The 12,463-nt window shown below is 34.0% G+C and overlaps 1 protein-coding gene across 5 annotated transcripts in view; it reads left to right on the forward strand.

The window, feature by feature from the left end:
- LOC106458284 (host cell factor 1-like) overlaps positions 1-12,463 on the forward strand; it is a 100,412-nt gene that overhangs the window by 10,777 nt on the left and 77,172 nt on the right. For all 5 annotated transcript variants that reach the window (XM_022384452.1, XM_013917776.2, XM_022384456.1 and 2 more), the window contains exons 2-5: positions 2,632-2,941; positions 4,204-4,412; positions 8,806-8,997; positions 10,035-10,180. In XM_022384452.1, coding sequence (XP_022240160.1) covers positions 2,632-2,941; positions 4,204-4,412; positions 8,806-8,997; positions 10,035-10,180 — 857 coding nt within the window. The remainder of the gene's footprint in view (positions 1-2,631; positions 2,942-4,203; positions 4,413-8,805; positions 8,998-10,034; positions 10,181-12,463) is intronic.

Raw genomic sequence — 12,463 nt, forward strand, 5'->3', positions numbered from 1 at the left:
CTGACACCTTCGACTAGAATTGGCTAAAAGTTTTACAACTGAGGTTTAACACGCCCAGATGCAGTTTTATAAAGAAAACAGATTAGAAAAAAGTTTAGATACCAATCATAGATGGCAGGACCAGTGCTGAAGTGAAAGGAAATATCTTAAAAATTAAAAAAAAATTCGTAGAGGGTGCTTATTTACAGTCTAAAACGTAATTTAGGAATTTTTTCATTAAATTCCTCTTTAAACTTCATTAAACAATACAATTTTGTACAAATAATTAAATGTTATGCTACTATTTACAAAAATAAAATCTGAAATCCAATAAAAGATAAGTTCTCTATCATTTTTTCAATTCACAAATGATTTTGCCCTCACAATAAGACAAAATGGCCACGTCAAGTATCGGGTTAAGGGAACTGTGTTGGGAAATTTGTTGTTCTGTCAACAACTTGTGTGATCAAAATTGTTGGCATAAAAAACATTTTAGTTTTATACTATTGAACTCTGATGATATAAAGATGCTAGGATATGTTGGTGTAGTTGAAAATATTTTTTATATTCATAAAACTTTGAACATTGTTAGCAGTGTTGAATACAAAGTTAGAATATTGAAAATTATACAGTTAAAAGTATGGAAATTATACTTGCATGAAAATAATGTTAGAATTGAGATTTGATTGTTGATAGTGCTTGAAGCTTTCAATTGAATAGTTAGCCAATAGAATTTTTGGAATATACATATATTTATATTTAGAGGGGTAACAGTTGAATAATTTAAAGATCTGTATATTTGTTACTACTGGAAGGAATACAAGGAAAGGGTGCAGAATTGGATTACTAAGATTTTTTCTGGTTGAATAGATTTTACTTAATTTTCTCTGGAGCATTTAAGAACCAGAGGTGACTTGATTTAGGTGTATAAAATTTCTTGTATATACATGAATGTCAGTAGGCCAAGATTTGATGCTTTTATTGCACCTCCATTGTAAATTTTAGAAAGGTAAGTTAGCAAACTCATGTATCATTTACTCAGGATACTTCCTTGGTGTGGTTTTGGAGTTTTTCTGTGAAATTCTGAGGTCATTCAATGATAAGATGAGACTGTGTAAAGCAAAAAATGTTTGTATGTGGTGTAGTGATCTGTATGGTTATGCAGTTCCATAGATCTCATTTGACAATGTAAAGACTTGTACTTTCTGATAAAGAAGATCAGTTATATAGTTTATCATATTTCAAGGCTTTGATGCTCAAAATAAGAAGTTGCTTGTAACTGGCTGTGGAAACAGTCTGACCACTATCATTCTAATCTCAATAGAGAAGCAAGTCTTCATAGTCATTAACCTAGAGAGAAAGAACAAATTAAACCTAAGCATAGATGATTTCCAAGGATAAGAACCTTGAAAATGAAGTAATCTGCAGTTAAAGACTTCATTACACAATGTAAAAGAATATTTTATGAGAGATTTGGTTCCTGGTAGTGGTATGCAATTTCAAAAATTTAGGAACCAATTTATAAAAAAGTTATATAACATCTAATGAGTCCGGGAGCTAAATAGTATGGAATCTTCTTCTCTACTAGGTTCATAACGTTTTATTATAAAATTATATGATGTTTCCACTATGGGATCAAGCTTCTTGATGTACCAGCATAGCTGGAGATTGTATCGTAAGCGAATCTCTGATGTTACCTTAAAAACACAAGTAATATGAATAATCATTTATTTTTCTCTTAGGAGTTTTTATTAATAATGGTTTGCAATCAAAAAATAAAATGCATTTTTATACATTGATAGTTTAGAATGTTTTTAGAAGGATAGACTCAGTTACCAGAAGTTACAGATTGCACATTTTATTTTTCTTTTGTACCAGTTTTATTCAATTCCTGTCCTAGGAATCAATACTGATATCATCTTCATTTCACTGAAAGAACGAACTTGAGTTTGTGTGTCAGAAGTAACAGAACCAGAATTTATATTTTGTGGTCATTTTCCATTGTTAGTTCCTGGACAAGTTATGAAATTTAACATACATATATAATAGACTACACAAAACAACTGAAGAAATTTAAATTTAAAATATTTTAGCTATGACAAGGAAAAGACATTTTAAAATAAAGTCAATCATACCCTCAGTTCATCTTTATGGAAATCAGAACAACTGATGATCAACTAGTCAAAACAGTAAAAGTGAAATGTGTGAGGTCTCTATTTATATTGTACTTATATATCGCCACCAAAGTTATTGAGGGGGTTCTGAAATTTAAGAAATGGGAAGCCATTCAAATTGGTAAAATGTGGAGATATTCCAAAATAAATTCAATGGTGAAATAAAAACAGCTAAATGGGTTATAGTTAAAAACAAACACTAACATAAAGTTTGGTGTTTCTCTGAAATTGATGATATGGCATCACCATCTTTGAACCTTGTGTTAGTGCTTGTTTTTGAATAATATCATATTTTAGCTGTCTTAATTTTACTACCAACCTTTTAAGGTTCCTGGATCATAATATTCTGACAGTTTGAGATCTATACAATAGTATAATTTGAATTAATAAGAAATACAATTTAGGGCTTTTAAAATATTGATAACTCTTTAAATTATTCTCTATATATTTAACTAATATGTTGTTGTTGTTTTTACAGCCACAAATCAGTGGTTTGTACCACCAGTGAAAGGAGATATTCCTCCTGGTTGTGCAGCCTATGGCTTTGTTTGTGATGGCACAAGGCTTCTGGTATTTGGAGGCATGGTGGAGTATGGCAAGTACTCAAATGAGCTGTATGAGCTTCAAGCCAGTCGATGGGAATGGAAGAGGCTTAAACCTCGTCCCCCGAAGAATGGATTACCACCATGCCCTCGTCTTGGCCATAGCTTCACTCTTATTGGTAACAAAGCCTACTTATTTGGAGGACTTGCAAATGACAGTGATGATCCAAAGAACAACATTCCCAGGTACCTATTTTTCTTTTTTAAAATAGTAATTTCAACTAATAATTACTGGTTGACACCAGGTTAATTGTATAATTTTATTATTATTGTATTCTATCTATAGAATTAATCATATATTTTCAGTTCAGTTGATACAAACATATTTCAGTGTTATAATCACAATGGATATTCATGACAGTTAGTGTTACACAAACTCTGTTAAGTGTAACACTAACAATGATGCATTACAAGTTGAATGTTCATGTTGTGTTGTTAGTTGTGCTTTAATAATATACAATAAGTAATTATAATTTAACTATTAATCATACTTGTATTAACTCAATAGACACAGAAAAATTAATTTTATTTCTAGAATTTTTCTCTGTATTAATTTGACTGAAAAATGTTACTGGTCTTAAAAAGTATTAACTAAAATCCTCAGTTATTTTTGTTATTATACTTGTGCATCTTGTATTAGAGTGTTTTCTTTTACCTCCAGATTTTCTTAGGCAGTTGTTAAGAGTTTTAATATTATCAAAGAAATTGCAGCCAAAAGGTTTGTATCTCATATAACCTTCTCAGTCATATTTGTTCAACAGTTTTAAATTCACATGTTGTTCAAACCGCAGTATTGATGATCCGCTAACAGTATGAAAATGACCATGAGACTTCAGCAGAAAACACCCAGTTTACTCAATGTTTTTGCTTTTTAATCCAATTTTTATGTCTTCTTTGGCCACTTTCCCCGGTGGGACAGCAGTAAGTCTTTACAATGCTAAAAAATTAAGGGGTCGATTCCCCTCGGTGGACATAGCATATAGTCTGATGTGGCTTTGCTATAAGAAAGCACACAAATGTACACTTTTGGCCACATCAATATTAAAAACAAAATTGAAATTATGTGGTGAAAGGAAGTATTTTTAGTGTTTCTCTCAGAACAATGGTAGAAATACTAAATCATATTATTTAAATTTTTCTGAACTGAAAATTAGATACTGTTCAGTAAGTTTGTACTTAGTTTCATGCAATATGGGTATTTCCATTGTGAGTATAAAAAAAATGGATATCAGTGTCATATCTCTGGTCTTGAAAGGGAAGGAAAATTGTTGTATTTTAAACTAAAAAGTTTTGAGATTCATTGGATGTAATTGCTTGCACTTATACTATCATGGTTCCATATTTGAATTCCAATGATGTAGGTAACACATAACTATTTGATAATTACTGGTTAAAACCCTTCATAAAGAGTTTGAGGTAGGTAAAGTAAATACATTTTCATCTTTTAGGTACCTGAATGATCTCTGTACCCTGGAACTGAAACCATATTCTAGTGTAATGACATGGGATAGTCCTCAAGTGTTTGGTCAACCTCCACCCCCACGGGAATCTCATACAGCTGTTGGATATTTTAGTTTTGACAACAAACAACCTCGTCTAATCATCTATGGTGGTATGAGTGGTTGTCGCCTTGGTGACTTATGGCAATTGGAAATAGGTAAGTCGCAGAGATTCAGAAAATAAATATTGTAGAATGACATATCACTGGTATTAGGCAAAAACATATGACAATGTTTTAGGGCATTAAAAACAAATGTTATCTTCCAGTACAATACCTTATCTCCACTCATATAATAGCTTTTCTCAACTTGTGCTGCCCTCTATATGCTCAGTTTTTGCTCACCACTAGCCTTGATGTTTCCACCCACCCTCATGTAATTTCACATGGTATAGCTGAGCTGTAGCATGCAAATGAGCATGTGAGAAATATCCACTAATAGGAGTGTAACATGCCCTCCTCGTGCTGCTGACTTCCTCTATACTATAGAGTACTATCATCATTTCTCAATTAGGCATTCCAGTATGAAGTGGTGCTCAATTTTTGCTCTCTTGTGCATTTTCATTTGATTCTAATGTGCTTTGACAACTCTTATTTTATTGTTATTTATTTGCTGCTGACTTAGTATTTGTGGAATATTTTTCTTTTCCATATGATTTTACTACAACCCCATCTGTTATCGATCTGGCCTCTACTGATCTATCACAACTTAGAACTTATGTGGCTTTGCTGAGGAGGTTTCGGCCATGATGAATAACAAGTTATCTTGTGGCCAGCTACAGCTCCAAAACCTTGGCTGAATCTGGTCCCAACAATGAGGATTTGGGCAGCCTTTTTCCACCTCCAGCTTTTGCTGTACTGTCCTGTACTTCCTCTCTGGATTTCCCACCACCTCTTTTGGCTTTTTTGGTCATAATTTCCCAGGTATGTTACCTATTTTCCTTCCATGCACCTCCTTTCCAAGGTATTCACCATTCCCCTTATAGTTTATTATGTGCTTCTGCCTGCTTTCTATCTGCGAGACCTCTGTCTAGCCCTTTTTATGACAGTCTGTATTAGGAGTCTCAAGTGGAAGCTGCACGTTAACATTCCTCCCTTTCCTCTCTTCTTTCTCATCTTTCCTAACCCTCTCTTATTCCTGTTGCTGTGTCTGGCTCTCCTGCATCCTCACCACTACAGGTGCCACCTTCTTGTTTTTTTGTGGTATGTCTCCAAATTGTCCATTGTTGTGTTTTCCGATGCCAGTTTCATGGGTTCTGGCACTGTGGCACTTAAACAGCTTTGTTCACCTGTGGTGCCCATTCATTTTAGACTCTTGGGTTCTTCAGGTTCTAACAGAAAGACTATTCTTTTAATTTTCTGCTCCTTCTTTATCTTTACGACCCACTTTCTTCCTCCCTCCTTGAAATCCCATTTCATGTCAATGTCTCTCAAAGGCAATTCAAGATCTTTACCATAAAGATACTATTGAATAAGTATTTCACACTTATTTGGAGTTTTATTCCTAGTTGTTTGTGGTTCCTAAAAACACTGGGGATTGGCATCATGTCATCAATCAATAGAACCTCTACTGCTTCTTTATCCTCCAGCAGTTCACCATTTAGTCTTTCCTCTCCCTTTATTGGTTGTTCTCTTCAGGTGTTTGGATGACTAAGGTCGAAATCTCTGATGCATATCTACATTTCTCCTGCATCCAGCCATTACCTTTGGTTTGTTCATAGGGTGGAGTGTTTTCAGTTCTGTGCTCTACCTTTCAATTTGGCATCAGTGCCATTCATTTTCTGTCATGTGGTCAGAGACTTTGCCCACCATTTTTACCATCAGGGTTTGTGGTTCCATCATTATATCGATTTTTAGCTCTGTTCCAATAAGCCTCTCACAATCATACTCAGTGGCAAAATGGTATATCTGTGGACTTTTTCTGTTAGAAACTGGGTTTCAGTACTCGTGGGGGGCATTGTGTAGCTTTGTGCTTAACAATCAAACAAACAAATCCTTCTACAGGAGGCAGCTCATGTGGGATGGTTTGTAAAGTTGGAGAAATCTTATCTCACTCCCACATGGTATCTTATCCATTTTGGGGTATTTTTCAACAACTACCTCAGCAGGGCCCAGACTCTTCCTCTTTATCTGTCACTTTTGGAGTCCTGTGCTTCCATGGATACCCTTATACTATGCGGTCGTGCACACATGTTGTCTTCAGTGGGTGTTACATAATCAATGGAATCTCATTCAAGGTCCCTTTGACTCTATCATCATCCTCCCTACTTCCCTACTAGTTCACTTTGTCTGTTTGCCTGACAGAGACAACACTTCAACTGGCATTCCTCTGCCTCTTTCCCATCCCAATTTACACCTTTTTTACAGATGCTTCTGTTACAGGGTTTGAGAGTATCTGGATTTTCAGAAGATCTCCAGTCATTGGATGGTGGTCGAATTTTCCCTCCACGTTAACATTCTGGAACTTTTTGCAGTTTGTTGGGCCTTGGATTATTTCCTACCTTTAGTAAGGGTCTATTTGGTTATGATTCATTCCAATAATTTGACTGTTGTCTCTTACATCAATTGACAAGGGAGTGCTTGTCCCCCTCCCCGCCATTCACTTTGCTTTCAAATGTTGGTTCTCCTTTTCACGGCCCTGACTCAGCAAGTTGGTATTCTTGCTTGTTATGTCCCTTTTGCTCTGAATCTTGGAGGATATGGCACATTTTCTGGAGGTGGGCTTTGCACCATGATTTCTCACTTTTCCAACCTAGTGTTTCCCACCTTTTTGATTACTTTACTTAGCTCTTCAACAATAGTTTCTCAGTTTCTAGCATTGAAGGCTATAGGGCAGCCTTGTCAAATACCTTTCATTTCTCCAGCTCCTGTTGCATTTCTTCCTCTACCATTCTCTTGCCTTTTTGCCTGCCCCATCTGATTCCCCTACCTTATTGGAATCACAGTGTGCTCCTTCATGTTCTTACCCTTCCTCCTTTTGAACCTTTGGCCACATGCTCATTGTACCATCTCTTACTCCTTTTCAAATGTTGTCATTGTAAATCAAATATCTTCAATATCAATGTCTCTTGTATCCTCTGTTATCATACCTATGTTCTCCTTTACCCAGATCATAGTTTTTCCCCTGTACGTGAAAGGCACATGAAGGGGACATAACCACATGTTTCCCTCCTCTCAATTTCATATGTGCATTCCTGTTCTGATTTAGATCATCTGCTTTGTTTTGTTGCCCACACTGCTTCCTTTCATGAATCTCATCCCTGTATTTTTATATTATGGAATACTTCCTCTACCCATGATATTTCTCCTATCACCCTTACCATATGGATTTGCCAGCTTATTTGTCTTGCTTATGCATCATTATCTGTGGATTCTTATCTCATTTGCATGAGTGGAACAAAGAAACTGCTGTGGAGTCTGATAATACAACAACAAACAATACTTTATTAATTCTCGATATCCAAAATATCTGAATATTCATTGATATTGAAAGCACTGAAGTTATCTTGGAATACTTCTACATCAAACATATCAAATTCTTTGTTCCACTCATGTAATTGCTTATTGATTAAGCCTTCTATAAGATTCATTAATTCTGACATTGTAGTGAACAAATTATCCAATAAACTAGTTTGTGAAATATGTTCAGACATAATTCAATTTATAAATCTTGCTTAAAACTTCTTACCAGTGTAGTTTCCTTCAACATCATAGTATTTCACACAGGGAACATTATATGCTATATGTTGTTAGACTAGAGAGGGTAGCATTAGGTACTTACCTATGTTAACCAAAAGTTATTTGTTATTTGTATGCTATAAAAGAAATTCAATGCAGTGATGTAAAATGCCTAAATTTCCAAAACAACAAGTTATTTTATCTCTAACAGAAATGATTAAAATCAAGTTTGACTGCAAGCAATTTTTTCTGTACAGCTCATTCTTTCTGGGTTTCAAACCTGAGGTTTATAAACAAAAAATAGAATTAATTTGTGTGTGTGTAGCACAAGTTAATTCCCAGAAAGCATTTCTTTCAATATCAAACTAATCACTTGAGTTGGACTTGTGGCATACAAAAATAAACTCACTTCATTGCTGTATTGACAATATTTTGTTTGTTTTTTACATTTCTCTGAATTAATAATGTTGTTGTTGATGTTCAGTAGATTTTTATAATAATTATTAGGATTGTTAACAGTGGATGCACATATTTTAACTGAATAAATGCAGTCTTTTCTTTTAACACAGTTACTTCCATAATAGGCTTTTCTCAAGAATATATATATACGAACATATTGGTATATGAAATCATGTTAGACTGATGCATTAATTTTTTTTTACATGGACGTAACTATAATAATGAAAACTAAATGAGAATGTTCTTTAGAAACTAAATTAATAATAAGTATGGTAAAAATTAATTATTGAACAAATGTGTATTTCAGCTATTATTAGAATGGTTTTTTTATGAGTATTTGCTTTTCCTTATTTCTTTTGTATATTTTATCTATGTTAAGCATGTTAATTTTTTTGCTTTATTTTAATTGATTCAGATACAATGCAGTGGCATAAACCAGTGGTGAATGGTATTCCTCCCCTGCCTCGTAGTCTGCATTCTGCTACCTTGATTGGAAACAGAATGTTTGTTTTTGGTGGTTGGGTCCCTCTAGTGATGGATGATAGTAAAGCGGCAACCCATGAGAAGGAATGGAAGTGCACAAACACACTAGCTTCTTTGAACTTAGGTAAGATGTTTCTCTCTAAATTTCCTTTTAAAGCTGACTGATTAGCATTATTCTTATTCCAGCTTTTTTTTTTTTTATGTGAAATACCCATGATTCAATATGACACACACACACACACGCATATATATGTATATAAGTTTGGGTATAAACTTATCAATGATAGGAGATCCATACAACCTACAGCTTTACCGATTGGTACATCTGTATGAAAACATACTGGGAACACATTTAGGAAGAAGAACAGCCATAACTGGCATTTTAAGGTTATCTTAAAACATGGTACGTTTAATTTAATCTGAAGAATACAGTAGTATCAGTACAAGTCAATTATTGAATAGTTTATGCATACGTGTTTACTGCAAATAATTGAGCATGATTTTCAGTTTGTATGTGGACATGCATGTTAATTATATATTAAAATCTTGCTGTTAATACAGTTTAAGTAACAATAATAATAAAATAAAAGAGCTACCAGTATTTATCAGTAGTATACTGAATATTCATAGTAGGATCAAACATCTCAGGTGAGAGTGATACTTAGGTTCTCAAATATTTGTTTAAGCATTAAACAGTAGTGCATTTTGATAAATAGTGTTACTTTTTCTGATAGTAATCTGTGTGAATTCATCAAAAAACTAATGGGCCTTTCAAAATATGCTCTGGAAAAAATCTTTCTTTTACTAATTGTAAAATATTCATCTAAATTCAGTATTGTTATAATAATTGAAAATTATGTAATGTTATAATAATTTTGAATTCCATAAACTTCAGTACTTCCTTTATGTTTATACAGCTTTAATGTATAAATTCAGGAAATTAAGTTTCAATAAATTCTGTAGTATTTTATCAGGAGATATCTTGTATCTATTTCTGTGAAATCCTTTAAACTTTTCCTGTATAACTTGTTATTAATTTATGATCATGCAGAAGTAAGATGTTCATTATGTGTATCAAGCAGGAGCTTATAGTAGAATGTCTATTTTTATTTCAGTTTTAGTTTTTTGCAAACTTTATAATGGGCATTTTTGTACACACAGAAACAATGACATGGGAACCTCTAGCTATGGAAGTGTTTGAAGATGCCATACCAAGAGCACGTGCTGGCCACTGTTCTGTTGCTATCAATAGTCGGTTATATGTCTGGAGTGGACGGGATGGCTATAGGAAAGCTTGGAATAATCAAGTAAGATTTAAAAGTGATCTTAAGGTTATTTTTGTGTGTAATAATTAGGAAGTAATATATTTATGAAATTTTATTCTAAAAAATTAAATGTATTTTATTTAAACTTCCTCAATGTTATAAGCATTTCAGTAAAAGCAGATATCAGTAACAGATATGAGTAGTAGTATTGAGTTTTTTCAAAAACATTTATCATTGCAGCGGGATTTTAGATGTTTATTTTATTCTTTAAGCAACTGGAGTTTGCCATAATGTTTCAAAAATTGCCAGTCTATTGAAATGCATGACACTAATGATGTATTGCATATACAATATGACATTTCAAGCACTAATGCTATATATTTTTGATTTCTTATTTCAAAAGATGACTTAGGAACAAATCAGATATCATTTTCGTGTTTGATCTCATTTTGACACACTCTTATCTAACAATTACTTGATTAGATGATAATTATAATTGCATGTAAGTTTTAACTCCCTGACCTACACAGTTTAATTTAGTAATGCTTCTTCTAGGTCTCCAAAAACTGCAAGTATTATATTCAGTCAGAGAAGTAATGTTTTTAGGAGAATATTTAGGTTTCTTGTAAAATGTAGTTTCTCTCTGGGATTTTGCTGCATTTCCTTGTGCATAAAAGAATTGTGGTTGAAGAAACTCATTCATTTTTACCAAACAATTCAAATTTATATTCGTATGTAAGAAGCATGGTTTGTTGTTCAATGATCTTTAAGCTTTTTAATTTGGTTACCTTTTCTTTGTAACAGCTTTTGAGTGGTTGTGTGTCCATTGAGACTGCTTTATATTAATTTGTCTTACACTTCAATCCAGGCTTCAACCTTATCTTCTGAAGGCATTTGCAAATGGTTGTTAATTACCTTTATACCCATTAGCAGATTTGGGAATGCTACTAAAACATTATTATTCTCCGAAAGTAACTAACTTGTCATGATTTATTATTTTATGCATTAAATATTAATAAATATGTATTTATCCAATTTATATCTATAAATAATCTGTGTCATGTGTTCTTCCCAAATATTTTCAAATATCAGAACTCATTTTAATTACACGCAAGTGTTTTTATTGGAACTATTTCACAGAAGTTGAGTAGAAACTGGTGTATCTAGTAGGCTACAAGTGTCTGGATCATCAGAGTTTGCATTGCCTCACTGCTGACATCAACCCTATACTGAAGAAAAAGTATTCTATTATTAAAACTTGTGTTTAAATGCTAAAATTAATTGTGGACAAGTTAAGAAGAATTTAGAATAAAAACATCTGCAACTTGCATTATTTTGTTATTACCTCACACTGATCAACCATTTGGGTAAAGTATAACACCATGCAAAAGCTGAATCGTGTACGTCAAGCCAGCTTGTACACACCATGACAACCAATCAAATAAGTTGAAGCTGAAGTTTCTCTAGCTGTCTTTCCTCCTTTTCATTCTATTGTGAACCACCTTTCTACATTTTTTTACTTGGCTGTTTGATCATGGTTTGTTGGTCTCCACCATTGCTGGTACCATAGGGAGTTTTCTTCCCCTGTCCTCTCCACTCTATTCTGCTCATTCTTTCTTTACTGACTCCCATGCCTGGCCAGGACCTTAATGTGGTTTTGCAATCTCTAATGCATACTACTGGCTTCTTGCTCTTTGTACCACCTTCCTCTTGAGACTTATTTTCTCCTCCATTTCAGTTCTAGTTGCCATTGTTTGGATGTCTATACTATTGATGCTTCTCTTCTATTGCGCTTGTATAGTCCTATACTCGTTCACATGCAGGAACAGACAAAGGCAGGGACCCCGAAAGGGAAAAGTCCATGATAAGTAAAGCCAAACAGGACATAGGAGCTTTTTCTTTCAGGGACCTCTCTCCTTTACTTTTAAAAATAGAGTTTTGCAGTCACCCACTGCACATTCTCCAGTAAAAGATCTTTCTGTCTAGTGGTCTGAATGGATCTAGACATTTCTCCAAGTCTCCCCAATGCAAATCCTCCCCCTCTTCTTAAAGTGGAGCATGGAAGATCCAGTCCTCATTGGTTGGGATTAGCACAATATGATGAGAAGTAAGAGAGTGGTGACACAGTCAGTGTAGTGTGGGTCACCTGTCACACAGCTAATGTGTCTTCCACCAGCAGCCAGTAGAGTCAAGGTTAGCATACGCAGTACAGTATAATCATGTCCTAACCACACTATACATATTGGCTCACTGACCACTTGTTTGCAGGTACTTGGTTATTCAAGATCATATTCTATCCATCCCTGCGACTTTTCAGGCCCCCCC

The sequence above is a fragment of the Limulus polyphemus genome, unplaced genomic scaffold (assembly GCF_000517525.1).
Source record: "Limulus polyphemus unplaced genomic scaffold, Limulus_polyphemus-2.1.2 Scaffold439, whole genome shotgun sequence".
Lineage (NCBI taxonomy): Eukaryota > Metazoa > Arthropoda > Merostomata > Xiphosura > Limulidae > Limulus > Limulus polyphemus.